Below are 22,594 nucleotides of genomic sequence, written 5' to 3'. Positions count from 1 at the left end.
AGGTAACCATTGATCATACCAACAAAGAGATAAGGGAGCAAATACAAGTAGCAAAGGACTACTTCAAGAAAGAGAGAGATTCTGAAAAAAAAAAAAAAAAAAAACAGAACCACATAAAAATAGAAAACAAAGGTACTGTGTCCATCTATGACTAAAAAAGAAATTAGAAATCCTTGAAATAATGATACAATGTAAAATTCAATAGAGCATCACCAACAGACTAAATCACTTGGAAGACCAAATGTCAGATGAAGACAAAATATACAATCTTGAAAATAAAATTGATCACACAGTAAACCTGGTAAGAAACCATGAACAGGACATACAAGAATTATGGGTTAACATCAAAAGAGCAAATCTAAGATTTATTGGGATAGAGGAAGGCACAGAGATTCAAACCAAAGGAATGAACAATCTCTTCAATGAAATCCTATCAGAAAATTTCCCAAACCTGAAAAATGAATTGGAAAATTAAATACAAGAGACTTATAGGACACAAAACATAAAAAATTACAACAGATCTACACCAAGACACATTATAATGAAAATACCTAGCATAACGAGTAAGGATAGAATATTTAAAGCCAAAAGAGAAAGGAATCATATTACATACAGGGAAAACCAATTAGGATCTCTGCAGATTTCCCAGCCCAGACCTTGAATGCTAGAAGATCCTAGAACAATATACACCAAGCTCTGGAAGAAAATGAATGTCTTAGAAGATGTAAAGCTCTCCCTTGTTCTTGGATAGGCAGACTTAATATTGTCTAAATGACCATACTACCAAAAGCACTATCCAGATTTAATGCAATTCCAATCAAAATCCCATTGACACTCCTCATAGAAATAGAAAAAGCAATCATGAAATTCATCTGGACGAGACCCAGAATAGCCAAAGCAATCCTTAGCATGAAGAGTGAAGCAGGTTGCATATCACTATCCCATACCTTAAACTGTACTAAAGAGCAATAGTAACAAAAACACCATAGTATTGGCACCAAAATATATTTTTAGGCCAATGGTACAGAATAGAGGATACAGAGAAACCCACAAAATTACTGTTCTATTAGACAAAGGTGCCAACATATTGGAGAAAAGATATAGCCTCTTCAACAAATGCTTCTGGGAAAACTTGAAATCCATATGCAACAAAATGAAATTAAGCCTCTATCTCTAACCATATACAAAACTCAAAGTGGATCAAGGACCTAGGAATTAAATCAGGGATCCTATGCCTAACAGAAGAAAAAGTAGGCTCAAATCTTCATCATGTTGGATTAGGCCCTGACTTCCTTAATAAGACTCCCATTGTGCAAGAAATAAAATCAAGGATCAATAAATGGGATGGATTCAAACTGAAATGCTTCTTACCATCAAAAGAAACAATCAGTGAGGTGAACAGAGAGCCTACAGAAATGGAGCCAGTTTTTACCTCAAGCACATCAGATAGAGCACAAATTTCCAGGATATATATAGAACCAAAAAAGTAAACACCAAAAAAATACAAACAACCCAATCAGTAAACTGAATAGACACTTCCCAGAAGGTGATATACAATCGATTAACAAATATATGTAAAAATGTTCAACATCTCTAGCAATTAGAGAAGTCCAAATCAAAACTACTCTAAGATTTTATCTCACTCCAGTCAGAATGGCAGTTATTATGAAGACAAACAACAATAAGTGTTGAGAAGAATGTGGTGGAAAAGGCACACTCATATATTGCTGGTGAGACTGCAAATTGGTGTAGCCAATATGGAAAGCAGTATAGAGATTCCTTGGAAAACTTGGAATGGAACCACCATTTGACCCAGCTATCCCACTTCCTGATTTATACCCAAAGGACTTAAAAATAGTGTACTGCAGTGGCACAGTCACCTCAGTGTTTATGGCAGCACAATTCACAATAGCTAAATTGTGGAACCAACCTAGATGTCCTTCAGTAGATGAATGGATAAAGAAACTGTGGTATGTATACACAATGGGATATTACTTATTATTAAAAGAGAATGAAATGATGGCATTTGCAGGTAAATGCATAGTGTTGGAGAATATTATGCAAAGTAAAATAAGCCAAACCCAAAAAACCAAATGTTGAATGTTTTCTCTGATATGTGGATGTTCACCCATAATGGTGTGGTGGGGGCAGCATGGGAGGAATGGAGGATCTTTAGATAGGGCAAAGGAGAGGGAGGAGAAGGTGGTAGGAAAGATGGTGGAATGAAATGGACATCATTACCCTAAGTACAGTTTTACTTTTGGATGTCAGATAATTCATCTTTTTCTTGGCGTAAAGAAATGCCATTAATGTATGTAACACATGTCTCACTAAATGTAATTATAGTTTTGTTTGCTCTTATTTGTAAAAGCTTATGATGACTCTAAATGTTATTTGTCTTCAGTTTTATACCATCCTGGTTTCTAACATTCAAAAGCACAAATTAATGTGAGTGGGAAATTTTTTCCATTTTTTTTTTTTGAGAAATAACTGATAACTAAGTGTCAATGAGATATATTGTATATATTTAAGGTTCATACTGTGATTTTTGGTTGGTTGGGGTACTGGGGATTGAACCCAGGGGCACTTAATCACTGAGCCATATCCCCAGCCTTTTTGAGCTTTTATTTTGAGACAGGGGTCTCACTCTGTTGCTTAGTGCCTCACTAAATTGCTTTGGCTGGCTTTGAACTTGTAATACCCCTGCCTCAGCCTCCCCAGCTGATGGAATTACAGTTTTGCACCACTGTGCCCTGTTTCATTTTATATATACATTGTGAACTGGTTAGTGTGATCAGGCTAATTAACCAATTAACATATCCTTTACTTCACATTGTGTGTGTGTGTGTGTGTGTGTGTGTGTGTGTGTTGATACTTAAAGTCAATATCGTTAGCAAGTTTTCAGTGTACAATGCATTAACTATAGTCACTGTGCTATATATTAGTTCACCAGTTCTTATTCATCTTACAACCCAAGTTTTCTACCCTTTTGACCAAAATCCCAGTATTTTCCCTATCTCTCATCCCTGCCCCAGCCCATAGCTACCTCTTTTCTCATTCTGTTCTCTGAATTTGACTTATTTAAGATTCTGCACATAAATGGTACTACATAGTATTTTTCTATATCTGGATTACTTCACTTAGTAAATGATGTCCCCTAGGTTTATCCATGTTATTTGAAATATCTCCTTTTTCATGGTTAAACATTCTATTTTATGTAAATACCATATTTTTTCTATTTATCTATTTTCAGATATATAGACTATTTACTTTTCTTGACTATTATAGATAATGCTGCTATGAACATAGGAGTCCAAATATCTTTTCAAAGTACTGTTTTTGTTTCCTTTGGAAATATACCCTGAAGTGGGCTCACTAGAACATATGTATTATGGTTTGAATATGAATTATCCCCAAAAAGCCCATGTATTATCATATAACTGTACCAGTTTAAAGTCCCAACAAGAGTGAACAAGGATTCTCCTTCACATCCTCATCAACATTCATTTTTTCAGTACTATCCATTACAATATATGTGAGGTGATGTCTCACTGTAGTCTTGAGTTGCATTTCCCTGATAATTAGTGATGCTGAGCACTCTTTTATACCCCTGATGTCCATTTGTATATATTCTTTGAAAAAATTTCATTTCAAGTCTTATGCCCATTTTAAAACTGTTATTTGGTGTTTTGCTCTTGAATTATTTAAGTTCCTTATATATTTTGGATATTAGGCTTTTAAGTTTTTAATTCATTTTGAGCTAATTTTTGTGAGTGGTGTGAGAAGTGTCTACCTTCATTCTTTTGCTTGTGGATATCCAGTTTTCTGAGCTCCACCAATTGAAGAGTCTGTCCTTTTCCCATTGTGTATTTTGGGCACCATTGTTAAAGTTTAGTAGACTCTATATATGTGGTTTTATTTCTGGGCTCCATAGTTTGATCCATTGACTTATATATCTGATTTTTATGCTAATGCAATACTGTTGTGATCACAGTAGCTTTGTGTACTTTGAATTCAGGTATTGTGGCACCTTCAACTTTTTTTTTTTCTCAAAATGACTTTCTGTAGTACAGATCTTTTGTGGTTCCATATATATGTTTGAATTTTTATCTGTTTCCATAAAAAATGGAATTTTGGCAGATATGCCATTAAATTGATAGATTTATTGATGTAGTATGCGTATATAACAATGTTGCTTCTTCAAATTCAGTGACACTACATGTCTTTTTATTGTGTTTTCTTCAGTTTCTCTTACCAATATTTTATAATTTATCCATGATTAAAATAAATGATTTTACTTTAAGTTGTTTCCTCCAAGCTTCAGGGCAACCTCAAAGCAAAAGCCTAAAATAGATATAGCAAAAATAAAGAGAAAAAGCTTTTTCCCTAAGAACATAAGTAAGATATGTGATTTCACTGTCCCCAACACAATACTGGAACTCTTAGCCATAGAATTAGGTAAGAAAAAGAAATAAAAGTCATCCAAGTTACAAAGAAAGAACTAAAATGACTTTGTTTGCAGATGGTATGAGCTATACTTTAGCAGGGATATAATGAAAAGGAGCTTAAAGCTGGTTGCAGTAGCACACACTTGTAATCCCAGTGGCTCAGGAAGCTGAGCAGGAGGATCTTGAGTTCAAAGCCAGCTTTCAGCAAAAGTGAGGCACTAAGCAACTCAGTGATACCCTGTCTGTAAATAAAATACAAAATAGGGATGCGACTCAGTGATTGAGTGCCCCTGAGTTCAAAACCCAATACCCCACCTCTGACAAAAAAAAAAAAAAAAAAATTAGAGCTTAAGAAAATAATTTCACTTATAGAAGCATCAAAGAGAATAAAATACTTGGAATAAGTGGGATAGTTTTAAATAGCAATACTCACTTTAGGAGTATAAGCACTTTTTTTTTTTTTTAACTTGAGTAAGTTTGAGCCTCAGGAACTGATTGAGGAAGTGTTAAGATAGGCAGTTAGGATATTAGAGGATAAAAGAATTTTGAGGTTAAATTTCTCATGTAGCAGAGAATAGGTAAAAGAGTTCTGGTTTCACCACTTCTTTTTATAAGTCATTTCTCATGTTCTTTCTTGAGCAGTGGAGTTATGATATGCACACTGCATATTACTAGTATATTTGTCTGTTATAGGAGCTTTAATTTGTTTTGGCCCCACGCAGTAAACACATCCTTAGATATGTTAGGAACATTTAATTATATTTATATATATATTTTACCTTAGAAATATTGAATGTAGAAAATTTATTCCTGGTGATGTTTTGTTTGCTGGCTGCCTTAGATGACTTCTAGAAGATATATAGAATCATCCTCCTATATTTGATTAAACTCTCAGGACCATATGAGTCTTATCATTTTGAAATTTAATGATAACTGGATGGTCTGAAAAACACTCATGTTTGTAAAATAACTATGGGTAAGTTAATAAATCTAAATATTAACATGCCAGATTTTTTGCTTCACTTGAATTATGTTAATTATCTCCAAATATCTTAGCTAAAATATCTTTATTTCATTTTATGATACAAATGGGCACTTCACAGAAGAAACTTCGCACCTTTATTCTTCCTTTTTGTAGTCTTTTGTTATTTTCATGTAATAAAATTAAAATGGTTGTTTTAATTTTAAGTTTCTATATTTATTATACTCCTGGAAAATATTTTATTAGCATTCACAAGAGTATGTGTATTTACCTAAAGTACTCTTACTTTCTATAAATGCAAATGGAGAAATGTTTATTTTGAATCTTTTTGCTCCCAATAATTGTATGTAGTTATTAACTTTGTTCCCAAGGTTCTCAGGAGTGACTGGGGTGATGCCTGTGTGGACATGCATACAAGCTTGGCTTGACAGTTTTTCATGGCAACCTAATTCAGCCTTTGCTCATTGAGCTTTCTAAAGCATTGAGTAAGATCTATCCTATGATATTATATTTAGTCTTAAAAGCTAAAATTTTAAAAAGGAATATACATTAACTATGTGTTTTTTCTAATAATAAAGAAAAAGGATGTTTATGTTATCACAGCTAAAATAATTTTAAGTCTCATCATGTTTATACACTTTACAGTCTTTAACTGGCAGATAATGGTAGAAAATAATATAACTAAGTGCCTATTCTGATCTTGGCTAATTATTAGATGCATGATTTTGACAAGCCGCTTTGATATTCTATGTTGAACTTTAATTATTTGTATAGAGAAAGCTAACCAGTCAAGTTGATAATGAAGGTCTTCGAGTATGTGCTGTCTTTAATAAACTTGTAATCATTTATCCATGTCAACTAAGAATTATGTAAAATGTCTATCTCTAAGACTCATATAAATCAGTTATTAAATTGAGAATTAATTGCTTCAAACTGACATGCATTTGTTTAACTATTGTGAGTTATCCAAAAGAAGGTTATCTTTTCCATTATACATATTCCATTATAAATCTATTTATAAAGAATATAAATTCTTTTGAAATGTCCAAATTAAACTCTACAGATAAAGACAGAGGGTTGTGTTAGAAGGTATATTTGTACAGATCCAAAAATGTTAACACCAAGGGAAAAAATTCAAGGTTTGTCCTTGATGATTGGAGTACTATTAAATTAGTATTAAAATTATTATGATTAAAAATCAAAATGCAATGAAAGACTGCAAGAGGAAAATAATGAAAAGAAGATATGCTAACAAATAAGTAAAGTACTAATCTAGATCCTAGGTGTCAGGGGAAAATAAAAGAAATCCCATATAGAGATTGTATTTTAAAAAGAAAGAAAAAATACAATAAATATATAATATGTTAGAAGTTGATAATGATAAAAAATCAGAGCATATAGAAGAATGTGTTGGGAATATTTATTTTTAGTTAGTGTAGCTAGAATAAGAGAGTAAGTTTCACCACCACCCCCCCCCCCAAAAAAAAACTCAAATGTGTCTCAGAAGTTTAAGAAGCACTTTCCATTTTAAAAAACTTCAAAAAGTATCTAGTCCTCAAAGGGTTCTATGCACTGTGTGATTAAACATTAATATAAAAATTTTAAAACAATGGGAAAAGTCTTAGATTCCACTGAGAACAAAGACATGAGGAGAGGAAATAGAAATAAAGATCATAAAGGAAGAAGAAACCAAGTTGAGTGTAAAAAGTAAGTTGAAGATAAATAGACCCACTTTTTTCATTTCTTGAGATAGCACTTTAAGTAGTCTAGGGCTTGTAATAATAATAATTGCCACAGCAGCTAATAATTTGAGCATCTTCCTCAACACTATATACTGTATTAAATACTCAATGTAGATTACTTTACAGCCCTCTGATATATGGCCTTATTTTCAGAGGACAAATTTAACCTCAAGGAAGTTAAGTAACTTGTTCAGAGACACAATTGATAATTGTCAGAACTGGGACTAAAGTACAGTTGTTCAATCCCAGAGCTCACAGTTGCTCCCATGATGTTTTAGTGTTTCAGGGGGCTATTTCCTGTGCCAGTTGTTTACTTGAAATGGCTCAGATGATGCTTGCTTACTGCTTATAGTTGTCCTTATTTTTTATACAATTTTGAGTTTCTAATTATCTTTTTCATTTAAATATATCACATTTGACATGTTGGCAGGCTGTCTTAGAGTTAGTTTGAGGGGAAGTGTTTCTTTATAGCCTAAATAAAAATCATTTTGAGCTCAAAAGCATAATGTATTTTTTAAAAATGTTGAGTCTACATCACAGAAATTCATTTTGGTAACAAAGTATGCGGTTAAAAGGTGAATAAAAATCTGTTATTTTTTCCTTTGAAGTTCTAAATAATTGCTCTTGCTTTATTAGGTAATTGAATTTATAAGCTCTTTGAATAGTCCTTAATAGAATAAGCAAAGTTGAAACTTTGGGGTGGGATTAGGGTAGAAATATGACACTTTTAAAATATTTTCTTCTTTGCTGAGTTTCCTATTTATTCGGTGTCTTTTTAAAGTTATAATCTTCTAAGCTTAAAAAAGTTCCTTTTATTAGTAAGTTAGAAATATTCTGTAAAGTATTTAGAATAATTTTCCTATTTGCACAGAGAAATATGTAGTACTTGGTATTTTATATTATCATTTGATTTGCTATTTACTGATGTGTGTCATTAAGCATGCCTAAGAATAAACTAATAATTTGCATGAAAATGCATTTCAAAAGCATAGGAATCCATTAATTAACATAGTAGATAATGACATTTGAGCCCTCATCCTTTGAGCTTATGTTATTACTATTCTGCATTGTACAGTTTCTAAAATAATATAGCTAAGGCATCAAACTTGCAGGGATTGGAGTTTATTTTGTAGTCTAAAATTGGAAATCTTTTGTTGATGAAACAAGCATATCCAAGCCTATAATAGGAATATGCTTCTGTTTTGTACTTAATTAAAATGTGTGGTTGTCATTTAAACTTTTAATGAAGACAGTGTTCACAAACTTGAATGTATATGTAGCTCATGCATGGAGACGTTGCTTTTTCAAGGATACTAAAATTTTAATGTGAACTAATAAGAATTTTTTGAAAATTATCCCTTAAAGAGAAGTTACATTTGACATTTATTACATTTTAAAATATACTTTGAATGTACTCACTAATAAATATTCTGTTTATTTTCATATTATTTTCTTTTTAACCTTTAAATGAATAATATACTATTGAGGAGGTTTTAAACACTAAAGTCTGGGAGACAAACACTAAACAGATATTTTCCATCAAAAGTAATATAATTATAAATGTTAAATTATCATAAATAGTTTTGGAAAATAACTAAAATATTAAAACTTTCATTTCCAGTGATGAGCTTTCAGTTCAGTGTGCTCTCTGAATCACAGAAATACAGATAGGAATGCCTAAATCAGTTCCATAAGCTAATCTTCTCATATACATGCACACAAGCACCCCTTCCTCACACTAATAGACACATGCATTTATAATGTATACTTCAACATATCACACATCTTTGACACTCCTGCATGTGGAGAAAGACTAAGGAAAGTAACTAACAGTTGTGGTTTGGCAAGGTGCAGTGGTGCACGCCTGTAATCACAGTGATTGGGAGGCTGAGGCAGGAAGATCGCGAGTTCAAAGCCAGCCTCAGCAACAGTGAGGCGCTAAGCAACTCAGTGAGACTCTGTCTGTAAATAAAATATAAAATAAGGCTGGGGATGTGGCTCAGTGGTCGAGTGCCCCTGAATTCAAATAAAAACAAAAGTTGTGGTTTATTGTCCTCTTTGTGATTCAAGACAGTAAACTAAGCACAATTTAACAGTATTTGTAAAATAAAGGGAGAAGTCTGTTTGAGATGTTATTTAGCTATAACCTTAGGTTTTATGGATTGTGGTTGGCAATAAATAAAATTCAACTCATGAAACATAAAAAGGGAAAGACTATGGTAGAATATGGTGACAGTCTCTGTGCTGGAAATTTATCTTCAACCAATAAAAATCACAGAATTCTCTTTGCTTCCCAGGACCTGCTCATACTCCACCAGATGTTTGTTCTGTTACTTCAGTTAGAACAGTCCTTAGAACATCAACTATGTTGTTTTCTTCTTTTGGTATAGTTCTGTCTCCTGAAATCACTCAGTACCCAAAAGTTATTGTGTGGTTGAGGATTGGATAAAGAACTAGATAGAATATAAATTTAACAAATTATTTTTATATCTTTTCACTTTTTAGTGCATCTTCAATTTGGATGTTTCTTGCAATGATTGGCACAGTAGTGATATATTTTTCTCTTTTTGATGACAGAGAAAACAATTCATCTTAAAATTGGTGATATGTTAGATTTGAAGATACATGATAAGATACCAGCTTTTCTATCTTTATCGTCATCTTGTCACTGGAGAGGCCCTCTCTGTCACTCAGTTTGAAACTCCAGGGGTCGTACCTTACAGTAAATTTTCTGAGCTTCATCAGTGGAAATAAAGTGAGTTTAGTGCAGAATGATATAAATGATAGTACTTCTTACATCAAAATCCTTATACTTCGAACAGACACTTTATCAAGTGACTGAGCAAACACAGCAGCTTTTGAAGTATTTGAAGAGCCATTGAATTTGAGAGTCTTCATGCCTTCACTGTTCTTTAATCTTATTAGTACAGCCCTCCTTCAGAACATGGCTCTTCCTTAGTTCAAATTTAAGGACATAGATTATAAAATAATGATTAAAATTTCTTATCTACTTCAACCTGTTGGTAGATATATCAAATACTTAGGAAGGTCTTAAATTTAAGAAATCATAATATTTTAAAAAGCTATCCAGATTGATAGGGGCCTATTTGATCTTCTTTTTTCAAATCAAAGATAAGTTTCTGTTAAAAAAAAAATAGCATTCTTTTCCCACAGTATTTTTCCAAAATGTGTAAGGAAAAGTTTTTGGTTCAATACTTTATATTTACCAAATGAACCCAATGAATAATTAATGGATATAAAACAATTGTGGTAAACCTCAGATAACCTATAAGTAATGTTAGAATGCCAATCTTTTAAATTTGATTCCATTAACAATTTAGGTGAATATTATGTTATCTCATTTCCCTGTTTTTCTCAGGTGATATTCATTTGGGCCTGTTTTATGCTGAGAAGTTCAACTTTAGAATTAAATAAGAAATTCCATAAGAAAACAGTGGGCCTGATTCTTGACATAAAACAGGTAGCATATAGAGAAGGTAGCTTATAGGAAGTCAGCTAATCAGATCTCCATTTGACTTATGTGTATATCCCAGCTATACCACTTAACCAGTTGCCTGTCATTGAGCAAATCTATTCTTTCTCCCACTTCTTTCACTATATTGAATATCAGTTTTCTTACTTTTGAGTACTGTTCCTGAGACACAGAATCTTGGTCTTTTTATGTCTCTCCACATTCTCTATCATACTTCAGCCATACTTGTTATCCTTGGACTGTTTGGATTTCTGACTAGTTTCCCTAATTTAGCCTTTCTCCTTTTCTTTTTATTTTGCCTGTACCTGTGAGTTAATTTTCTTGATTTCCATATCCTTTCTGAAGAATTTCAACATCATTATACTTAAACTAACAGAGTAAGTATTCTCAGCCTAGTCCAACCTTCAAAACTGTTTATGTACCAGCTGCTAGTCCTGCCTTTTCTCCTCCACTCTCTCTTTCACTGCATACCTGTGTTTGCTCTACTTCAGACATTCATTGTATGCTTAATAATACTTCCCTTACAGGTTATTAATTGCATGTTAACTAAGACCATCTGTTAGTCATCTTTCTATCTTGCACGGTGTCTTGTACATTTTATGTACTTGGCAATTGATTGAGGGAAGAAAGATAATTTATTCTACCTTCTTAATATAAAAATTAATATATATGACTTGACCTTTCTTGAAGAGTCAGGGTGCTCATCCTAAATATCACTTTCAAGAATTTATGGAGAACCACTTATGAGAAGGAATTATGCTAGGTATAGGGAGGTAGCTATGGACAATGACAGACAATCTGTTGAGGTGTCCTGCTAACAGTTCTATGTGCTATGTTATTAGAAACCATATTAAGAAAGTAGTTTGAGATAATATAAATTTGAGTTTTGTTTTTATATGTATATTCTTTAGTGGAAATGGGATAAATAGGCATCTTATGGCTGTGTGGATTCCATTAATGGGTATATGTTTGTTTATGTGTGCTCATATGTACACACTCATATGATGAGACAAAATACTGGGGTAAGAGGACATGAAAAACAAAAAAGTTAGTTGCTCAGATAAGCTCTTTACAATCATTTGTTCTAATTCTAAGCATTGTCCCTAAAAAGATGAGGTTTTTTGGAAAACTCAGAAAATTCATAACTATAAAGCTCTTTCCCAACTATTATATTTAATCTAGTATTTTATTTTGTTGAAATTTCTGAATTTAAGGGTAGCATTTTCTAAAGGAAGCCATTGTGTTCCTGAGTCATATGAACATAAGGACTGGTGATTCCAAAAGTAGGCAGCAAAATTTTTTCTTTAAATTATAGATCAGAAAAATATGTCTAAACTGATGTTTGAAACTTTATGGTTTTCATAGCATTTTTCTTTGTAGCTATAAATTGTGTGTATATATAGAGAGAGTAAATTGTAACCATTTTCAAAATGATAATCCTTTTCAATGTCAAAAAGAAATAGATCCTTAAGTAATGATTATTTTTTCAGTATCCTTTGAAAAAATATGAGTGAAAACTTATTAATTTTGCAGCTATTTTAACAAATTATCAGTTTAATTATCAAAAATATGTGACAAATAACATATATTAATTTTTATTTAAGAAAGTAGAATAAATTATTTTTCTTCCCTCATTCATTTGCCAAGTATATAAAATGTAAAAGGCACTGTGCAAGATACAAAGATGAGGGCTGGGAATGTGGCTCAAGTGGTAGCGCGCTCGCCTGGCATGCGTGCGGCCCGGGTTCGATCCTCAGCACCACATACAAACAAAGATGATGTATCCACCGAAAACTAAAAAATAAATACTAAAATTCTCAAAAAAAAAAAAAAAGATACAAAGATGACTAATTTTCAAACCCTAATAGCAAATGGGTGTAACAACATAATTTATTTAGTCTTCAGACAATCTCCAATGCGTATGTAGTTTTTATGTCTCTTATAATAACCTAACTCGCTGAGTGGGAACTTTATAATAACACATAACTACCAAGTAGTGATTCTTAATCCATAGGTTGAGAACTACTTTTGAAGATATACTTTCCATATTTAGCCATTACAACCAAAAAATCTGTCATTAACCAGTAATTTATTAATTAATAACTTTTATGCAATACTTTTAAGAAAAAAAGTTTTCTAGGACATATCTCTAAATTGTATTTTGTGTTTTGAAAATTAACCCAAGTATTTAGTGAACTAGAAGGATGGGCAAAAGCTAAACTTTTATTTTGATGGATCTACACATTACACAATGTTTTATTTGTTTACTTTGCTTCCAGTTATTTATTTTCACCATTCATAGCTCACCATTTTTTGTATTCATTATCTTAGATACAGGGTCTGGCTGAGTTGCTTAGGGCCTCACTAAGTTGCTGAGGCTGGCTTTGAACTAGTGATTCTTCTGCCACTGCACCTGGCTTTATTCTTCTGTTTAAACACATTGATAATCAGATGATCATCTTCAGTTTGAATCAGAGCAGGCTGACCTGGATTGGCTAAGATGGAAACCACTACTTCCAGCAAAAGTTTCTTTCTGTGGTATATCCCTCTGCATCTCTGACCCAGAGATTTGGAAAAGATGAAAATGATGGGTCATTGTTCATTACTCAGACTATTATTGTAATAATTTTGCTGTAATAAAAATATATGAACATTTCCAAGATAAAAAATGTATAAACCGGGCGGAAGCATTTAAACCTGTCTCTCCTTAGGCTAGAAGACACTTAAGATTTCTAAGTAGTGATATATATATATATATATATATATATATATATATATATATATATACATACACACACACACACACACACACACACACACACATATACATATACATATACATATATATATATGTGTGTGTATATATATGCATGATACAGTATTATTTATGTATTTTATTGTAAATAATGGGTACATGATTAACAATTCACTATGAGAAATTAGATGTTAAATTATAGCAGATCACATGATTGCCAATGAATTCACCTGTGACATGATGGTTGGTACATTTACTGGGTCATGCTACATTAATAGAAGTGTGCTGTTCATAACAAGGACTTCACTCTTCAGGCCATGCATGTCCACTTTGCTCAATTATGTGTTCCTCACAGTGATAATCTGAGACGAGAAAACCAAAATAGATTCAGAGATGGGGAAGGAATAAAAAACCCTATCAAATAAGGAATGATCAAAAGTTCTAGGATTAAAGGTAATATGTATTTTGTAATATATTCAAAGAACAGATGGAACTAGCATAGATATTACTGAATATTTCAAAGGTCACTGTACACTAAAGTTATTATTTATAGCTTTTGCAGATATAAATAATCCCAGGGAATTAAATTTCTATACAATATGGAAAAGAATCTCTTAACAAGTAGAATGAGTTGCTTTAAAACAAAGAAGATTCACTATTAATAGGGATATTCAATTCCAGGCTGGATGATCACTAGATGAGCTGTGATAGAATTATAACAAGGATTTCATGGGTATGTTAACTACATAGGCTATAAAGTCCCTTTCAGACATGAGAATCTCTACAATATTGGACAAGAAATGAATACATAAGACCAATCATGATTTTAACAGTATCAGAATATTCACTTCTAAATTGCTCATCCCAGAACATATTTTATATCTCCTTCAACTTCTAAGCTGTTGTGAATTCCTTAAGAGATGAACATTCAAAATTGTGCTAGATTCAGATGCAGCAGAATATGGAGGACACCAGAGACTGGACCACAATACTGATTTCTTTTCTGAGGCTTTAGAACACAATGGACGTCATTATTCTCTTTTGGTAAGTATAAAGCTCTTAATGATATTTTCAATCTTTTTGGGTTTAATTCTGTTTTAATCCTTTATTTTTATAGTGATACTTTGTTCAAAAAAAATAATTCTTTAAATATTAACCAAAAAAAAAAAAGAGATAGGTAAAGGGCACTATCCTTGAAAACCAGATAAAATGCATTTGGGATTTGGACAGTCTTACAGTAAAGGAAATTTGGGGACAGCTGGGGAAATTGGAGTATTAGTGGGATTAAACATTTCTCAAGAAATGAGAGGAACTGAACTACACTGAAGAGGGTTTGAAATATTTAGCCAAATGCTTGTGTAGCCATCTTTCTAGATATTCTTGTGTCCCAACAAATTTCCTTTATGGAAAGGGGCCTTGTGCCATAGAGGAACATCACAAAATGTTATGGCAAAGACTGGAGATCCAGTAGTCTGGCTGCAATTTACTAGAAGAATTTGAGAACTTAAGTAATTAAACTTTTGCACCTCAGTTTCCCTCATTTGCAAAATGGGGATTGAAAAATACTATCCTCCCTACAGGAGGAGATTTTTAGGCAGTGTAAATTCACTAACTGGGAAAATCTTTCTAGAAACTGAAATGTTATTGCACATGCATTTAAAAATTATTGTTTTCATGGCTATTCAACAATCATTTTGATACTTTAAACATGTCCATATACCAAGTGATTTGTGGACATGTAATTAATACCTTCTCTTAATGTTAGGGAAATTATGATCTTAGATGAGGGCCCACAATCATTGTGGTTGGGCAAAAGATATCTTGGCATCCTTTGATTTTGTAGAAGCAAAATATTCTGTCATAATTAAAGCAACTCAACTAACCAGAGGCAGCATCAGTCAGATTACTTTTCAAGCACTAATTGAATTGATCTTGCAAACATGGAATATGCAGTTCTAAATTAGCAGGTAGAACAGAGTATGGATCCTAAGTCTCAATAATATGTAGAGGAATAAAAAACTCAAGTACATAAAAAATAGAAAAGAGCTTAACCACTGCCTGTAAATGACTTCTAATTCAACTCCATTAGTGAGATAAGAGTTAGCCCTGTCCTCCCAGCAGCACATCTTGTTTTCAGTGACTACAGGTGCTTCAGGAATTGCTCATTTAAATAAGCGCTCATAGATCAACAAAATACAGAAAATCTTAGAAGAAAAGACTTCCTTCTTGCCAGAGTTATTCTTCGAAGAGCCAAAGAAAAAATAATCATGTGAACAAATATATTATAATAATGCCTCATTATAATTGAACCCCCTGAACAAATGTACTATAGGAATGCATTTTATAATGGAACTCCTTATTAGAATGATTTATATGCTCTAGAACCCAATCAAGTTGCTTGAACACTACCCAAAGTGCTGTGGGTTACATACTACCACCAGTGAGATCACACCTGCCTCCCACATTCCTATAATAAAGGCAGGAATCAAGGATAAAATAGAACTTTTTCTTCTTTCATGAAATTTCTGCCCATCATCACTAGTACAGAGCATTTGCTAACGCTTAATTTACAAGCTCAATAATCCAAAGGATCTACTGAATAAGTGTCAAATCTGTTTTCAAAGATAGCAACAAACAGAGCTTGAAGGAATCTTAAAATAACCTCATGTGCTGCAGCATCAGCAGGTACCACCCTACCATTACTTCTGTGCTCTGTCAGTTGAAACCACGAAGCCAGGGGATAACTGCATATGTACCACTGTTGAAATGTATTTTCTAAGGTCAAAGTACCTCTCCATTCTGCTCTACTGGCAATCACGGAAAACTCCATTTGAGCATAATCATTTCTCTATCCTTTGCTTCCTGGTATAGGAACTTACACATTAAACTCTGAGTGTGAGGCTTCCTTTTTCTTCTCTGGTTCATCAATTCAAATTCCATGGCATAAATAAAGAAAGTAGATTATTGAGACCTAAATGAATTAAATTTATTTACATTTCTGAAGCAGTCTCAGTGATAAAAATGTGAATAAAGCAATAGGTTTTACATTAATTACTTTGCCAGTTAGGCTACTTAACAATAAGAAGTAGATTTGTTTATTTTCATTCTAAATTTGGGGTTTCACAATAGACTTGTAGTTTAAATGGGTGGTTTGGCATAGATGTATCTTTCATTGTTCTTCAGTTTTAATTATTGAAAACAATTTATTTGTAGTATGACTTTGGCTATATCCAAAATTATGAAAACTTTAGTTTTTCTAACTGAAAAATTTTAAATTCTCAGCATTTACTTTTTCTTATGTTTCTAAATTAGATGTGATAATATTCATTTCTATATAGAAATAATTATTAGTATCAATTTTCTCCTAGCCCTGATACAAAATAATGAATTAAAATAAAATTTATTTTGATTTAGAAAATAATTTATGAACTAAGCATGGATGTGATAACTGAAGTTACTTTAAATGTTAATTTTATTTTTCAAAATTATTTGCAAAGTTTTAAAGCAAAGGTGCAGACTATTAAAATGTATGATGTGTTTTCCATTGAATGTTTTCATCCTACTATCATTATATATGAACATGGTATTGATAAATTTAATAATTTCTAAGAAAATTTAAAGATGAAATTTTATGGTATTAAACTTTTCATTTTAAAATTTTGCCTTTGCAAATGTTTGACACTGTGTTTTAAAACTCATATAATTAATTCTTGCAACTCAATTATGATCCTAGAGAAAAATAGCACTTTGCATGGATGAATAACTAAATAGATCACGGTATGATCAGTTACTTTCTTAGCTGTAGTAATGGTTACTGTAATAAGTAAGTCATTAAATTAGTCAAAATAATGGGGTTGATTAACATGCATTTGACTCTCAATAAGTGAATTATCATACTACTATTCTGCTTCCTTTAGACAAGTTGACTATGAATATAATTGTGAAAAATGAAACTCATAGCCATATATTACATTCTCTTTGTTCTTCCTGTGATCCTCACTACAAAATATTTAATGCTGAAAGACTAATAGTAGATATGTTAACAAATATGTATTACTGTAACATGCATACTAAATCATCTCTTTAAATGTGTATTAGATCTCTATATATGTGGATTAGTATTAAAAATTGTTTATATTTAATATACTTAATATATTTATTTAAATTTAATATACTTAAATATTTGTTCATGTTTCTTTCCTCTTTATATGTGTGTCAAAATTTCTAGTTAAAATTATAAAATGAGGGTTATATAGCCAGTATTTAGCCCTAAATATTCAGCACCCTAAATTGTTGAAGTTTGTAATTGTCTCATTTTAAGGATTAGCTCTGATTATCTTTAGTCCTTTAGTATAATTGGTAGTCATTTCCTAACCTCTAAAAAAGTTGATTTACATACTAAGAACCTTAATAAAGAAGATAACTCAAAATTCCATAAATAGGCGTAGTTAAGAAAAATTACTTGCTTGAGGAAATTCTTTCATGTTGTTTATGCCACAAAGGCTCTAGAGCAACATAAACACATTCTGGTAATTAACACTTCAGTGAAAAAAAATATAATTACACAATATTCCTGTTAATGATATTATATAATTATCAACTGAAGGTTTTTGAGCAGATAGCATTAAAAGGTCTCTAAGTATGGCTGGAATTGGCATCATAAAGCTCCTTACATTAAATGACCAACATTGTTTAATGAGAGTTCTTGGAACATTTTTAAACCACTAAATGCCAAGAAATAAAATGTAGTACACATATTGCAAACTTAAATTTCTTATGGCATTTTTTTTACTCTTAAATTTGAGCTGGCTAAAATATCACAAGTTCCAAAGAGAGCAGGACTGCTCATGAGTTTTCAGTATCTAGTTTTTATTTATATTGCACTAATAAAATCATTATGAGATTGTGAATCAAACAGTAGGTACCATAAGTACATAGGATTTAAGGAGGAGCTTGACTGTACTTGTTCTGATATATCACTGTGCCAGACACTAAGAAAGACATATCACTATCTTCCCTAGGCCTGATTAATGTGTTTCCTTGCAACTTTATCAGGAAACATGGACTTATCAGAGTCCTTTTACCAGCATTGTGGGACCATATTTTATCAGAGAAACATTTATAATATAGACAGCAGAAATTTTTGTGTCCATTTTCTGGCACTATGGAGAAGTTTAGATCAGTATTGAACTTAAGTGCTCATGCCAGAATAATTCACAACCATTCTGATTATTACCCGTTGTCCTACCAATTAGTTAAACCCAGTAATCATGAACCTTCAACCTAAATACATAGATTAGACCCCTTAATACATTCATGGAAAATCCCCTTATAAGGTTGCCCAGAGTAAAGGTACATCACTGTCCAAGTTTTTGCCAATTTTGATGGCTTGAGGAAGGAATGGTTTGAATCAACCTCTTGAATTATTTAATTTCTCCTTTGCTTTTGTCTGTGTTGCTTTTGTCAGAGCTTGATTGTGTAAATATGCTATTCTTTAGACTGGATCATCCTGGATAGTTGGTAATAGTCCTGTTTTGATCATCCATACCTTGACTTTCCCTTTGTTGAAACAACCTTGTAACATCTTATGTATCATAGTCAAAGAACAAATACTGCAGAGAAGGGATGACATTAACAGTTAGTTTAAAAGTTATAAGACATTAAATACAATGGGTAAGTGGCATTGGTTTCCCCACACTTAATGTCTACAAGATATAATATTTACATTTTTGGAAATATTTGATTGCAAATCAGACTATGAGACATTGAGCTGCACAGTGACTGTTAGCATTTGTGCACAAATACCATTTTTCTCAAATACCATTTTCAAATCACTGTTACTTTTAATTGAAGATTAAATTAGCTCTTCTCTAACCATTACATTTTTAATGTAATTTTCTTTAAATGTCATCATTTTAAAATTACCTTAATCTTTGATCTTCAAAAATAACCATTTCTGTTGGTATATCTGAGTTGGGTTTTTTATTTGTTTGTTTGTTTTGTTTTTAATGTTGTAAGAGTTCTTCACTGCAAAAACCTTAGGAGAAAACATTGTGTTCATTTGCAGAGTTCAGATGCATTGGAAGTACAAGTCTTATCCAAAGCAAATGAACTCTTGTGTTCTTTCATTTTTTATTTACTTATTTTTTTGCTTTGCGTCTTTTATTCTGGTCCTAAACTCCAAAAGACTTTTTATTTTTTTTTATTCATCAGTTAATGTTTTCTTTAAAGATAAAGTGACTATGGTAAAATATTAGCAAACTGAGAAATAGAGATTGTCACACTGATGACAACCTGTAATGCTTTTACTGTTTACTTTGTTAATAGTTAAATGTTGTTACATAAAGGATAACACATAGATAAGCACCAAAGAGTTCAAATCACTTCTAAATTTTATAAAACTTAAATCATCTGTAGGTACACCAGAAAATATCTTAGAAATACACGCACATTGGTCTACTATTGTTTTCTTATTCATTATATATTCTTTTATTCAACCATTATTTCCAACTACTTTGTCCAATGGCAACTACTTAGTGTGAGAAATTAAAAGCCATATGGTCTCTGCCTTTTAAATCTACTTGGAAAAAAAATCACAAAATTGTGTTAATGGTTTAGAAAAAAACAAAATGGTGCTATGATTGAAAATAGACAATCTATCATATCTAGGATTGTCAAGAAAGCCTGTTCATGGAGCTGGGATTTTTAAAGATCTAAGAGAGAAAGGAACAAACAAGGACAAGAGTGTTTGGAGCAGATGGCACATTATAGACAAAAATTCAGAAGAAGGGAGGAGTTTGGCATGTTAAAGGAACTGAAAGGATCCCTTGGCTGGAGCTCAGCAGATGAAGGGGAAAGGTGCAAATGAGATGAGCTGAAAAGGCAGATATAGGGAGGAAGGAGCTGAGTCAGCCCTATGCATGGAATGGAAAAGACATGCATTCTTTTTCAAGTATAATGAAAAGTTCTTACTTGGTTAAATTAATGAGAGGCTAAAATGCTCTTGGGATCCTTCGTGTTACATTTCAGTTTTTGTCTTAAATTTAAAAGACCTAAAAAAGGTGAGTTTATAAATTAAATTATCTTGATGCAAAACAATGCTTTGTATATTGCATTTATTTATCTGTATAGAGTAACATTGTGACCTGCAGGTCAACCTTCATTCACCACTTAATAATGCCTAAACATGGCAATAAGAGTGTCATTTATGTCATTTGAGTGTGAACCTTGGACTTTTTAAATAATATGGAGCCCTCTAGTGGCCATTGGTTTAAAATAGTCTTACATTGCTGTCAAAACTGTTTGAACTGTGAAATTAAGCCTTCAGAGACCTATTAGAGTTTTAAAATAACTGTAAATTTAGTCAAATGTGAGACTGTATTATGTATATGTCACTCTGATATAACGACAGCATTTCAAAATTCTTTCAATTGCACTGACATGATTCTGTTGACTTAGGTGTACATTCCAAGCCGAGTGGCCCTCATCCTTCAGAATGTGGATCTGCCTAACTGAAGAGGCCTGATTTCAGCTCCACCACATGCATATGTGAGCTTTGTTTGCTTCTTCTGTCACAGAATTTATAATGTATAAGTTTTTCAAAATTCAGTTTGTTTAGCCAAATCAGATTGAAATTATTGCATATTACCAATATGTATATACAACTTGAAAACAATAGGCAAGGGAGTGTATTTCAAATTTTAAGGATCCAAATTTCCAAGCCATTTGAGCTGCTAGAAATCATGTATTAAAAATGTTATACTTTGCATCCAGTTATGTGATCCTTTCTGATTTCAAATTTGAATTATTCATTATGTATAGTTATTTCTATTGAATGTATACAGATGGATATTTGGTGGCCTTATTTGTTCTAATATCTATTAGCCTAAATTATGAGGTACTAAGTTTGTTTCTCTGCTTTTACAAATTGCATTAATAAATATTGTAATAATATGTAGTGATAATATAAAATTAAGAATTATATCAAAGATAATGTAAGAACCTTACCTGTCAATTTACTCATGCCTTGTATTGCATTAAATTTTATCTTGTGATCTCCTGTTCACATAGTATTTTGGTAGATGCTGATATTATTAGTCTTTCTGAAGACCTAAAATGGCAATTGTATTATTTCAGCAAACGTCTTTTCCTTTTGATCAATAAAAATAAATTTGCAAGATTGCCTTCACTAGTGTTTGTTTTACTATATTATTATAAGGAATGATTTGGAATGAATATTAACATTCTTTATTTCAACTCTGATTTCTTCCTCACTGATTCATTCACATGTGCATCTTGGAATGGGAAGCAAACAATTTTTCTTTCTTTATAAAACATTTTTGTAACTTAAAATTTAACTAGTCCCAATATCTAAGCTACTTTTCAGCTGTGAACATGAGCACTTTTAGAAACTAAATTAACTTCTCAACTCAGTGGAATACTCCTTTATGAAACTGCTCCTCTCTTATTTAAATAGTAGTTCAGTGGTCTCAAATCATTGGTAGGAAATTCATTCATAACTGAGAAATTTAAGTGCTCTTATGAGAGGTGATGTATCTAGCATTTTTTAAAAGATCAGTTTTTCCATTTGCATTAATACTGATTGCTTACTTTTGTTGCTGTTTTTCAGCATGATTTTTCATGTTTAATAATGATAATTAGGAGTATTTCATTAAAAACTCCCTCAGTAATGGGCAAGATAAGCAACAGGCTTACTTTTGCATATATCATCCACGTAGCTACTGGTCAAATAGTAGCATTTATAAGACCAATGACAATGCACTCACTTCTACTTTCATTTTCTTGCAATTATGGATAAGAAACAACAGTCATTAGTGCTTTACAATGAAGTACTGGGAGTGAAAGGCTATAACTCTATAACTTGGTGTGTGTGTGTGTGTGTGTGTGTGTGTGTGTGTGTGTATATATATATATATAATTTTTGAGTAAAGCTTGGAATACATAGGTCTGAAATTTTTAATTTAATTTCCAAGTAAAATAGTAGTGTGATTTCCTGAAAGAGTCATCTGTGGTGCTTTTCCCATTGTGGGGACTTATTTACATCCTAGTACTGTGTGATCTGTATACTATACCTTCTATTGATAACAACATGGTATGCAACCATGACATTTTGTGTTCTAGTTTATAATGTATTACAGTTGTATTTCTTATGTA

General features: G+C 32.0%; 1 protein-coding gene across 1 annotated transcript in view; it reads left to right on the top strand.

Annotated features, from left to right (window-relative positions):
• Nucleotides 1–21,597, top strand: part of Gbe1 (1,4-alpha-glucan branching enzyme 1) — a 268,536-nt gene extending 246,939 nt beyond the window's left edge. The window contains exons 15-16 of the mRNA XM_076867808.2: nt 14,349–14,464; nt 20,879–21,597. Of these exons, the coding sequence (XP_076723923.1) occupies nt 14,349–14,464; nt 20,879–20,935 (173 nt within the window). The 3' untranslated portion in view covers nt 20,936–21,597. The remainder of the gene's footprint in view (nt 1–14,348; nt 14,465–20,878) is intronic.
• Nucleotides 21,598–22,594: the final 997 nt, after the last annotated feature.

Source organism: Callospermophilus lateralis, chromosome 10 (assembly GCF_048772815.1).
Source record: "Callospermophilus lateralis isolate mCalLat2 chromosome 10, mCalLat2.hap1, whole genome shotgun sequence".
In the NCBI taxonomy this organism is placed as follows: Eukaryota; Metazoa; Chordata; class Mammalia; order Rodentia; family Sciuridae; genus Callospermophilus; species Callospermophilus lateralis.
This window is presented reverse-complemented; position numbering and strand designations above follow the sequence as displayed.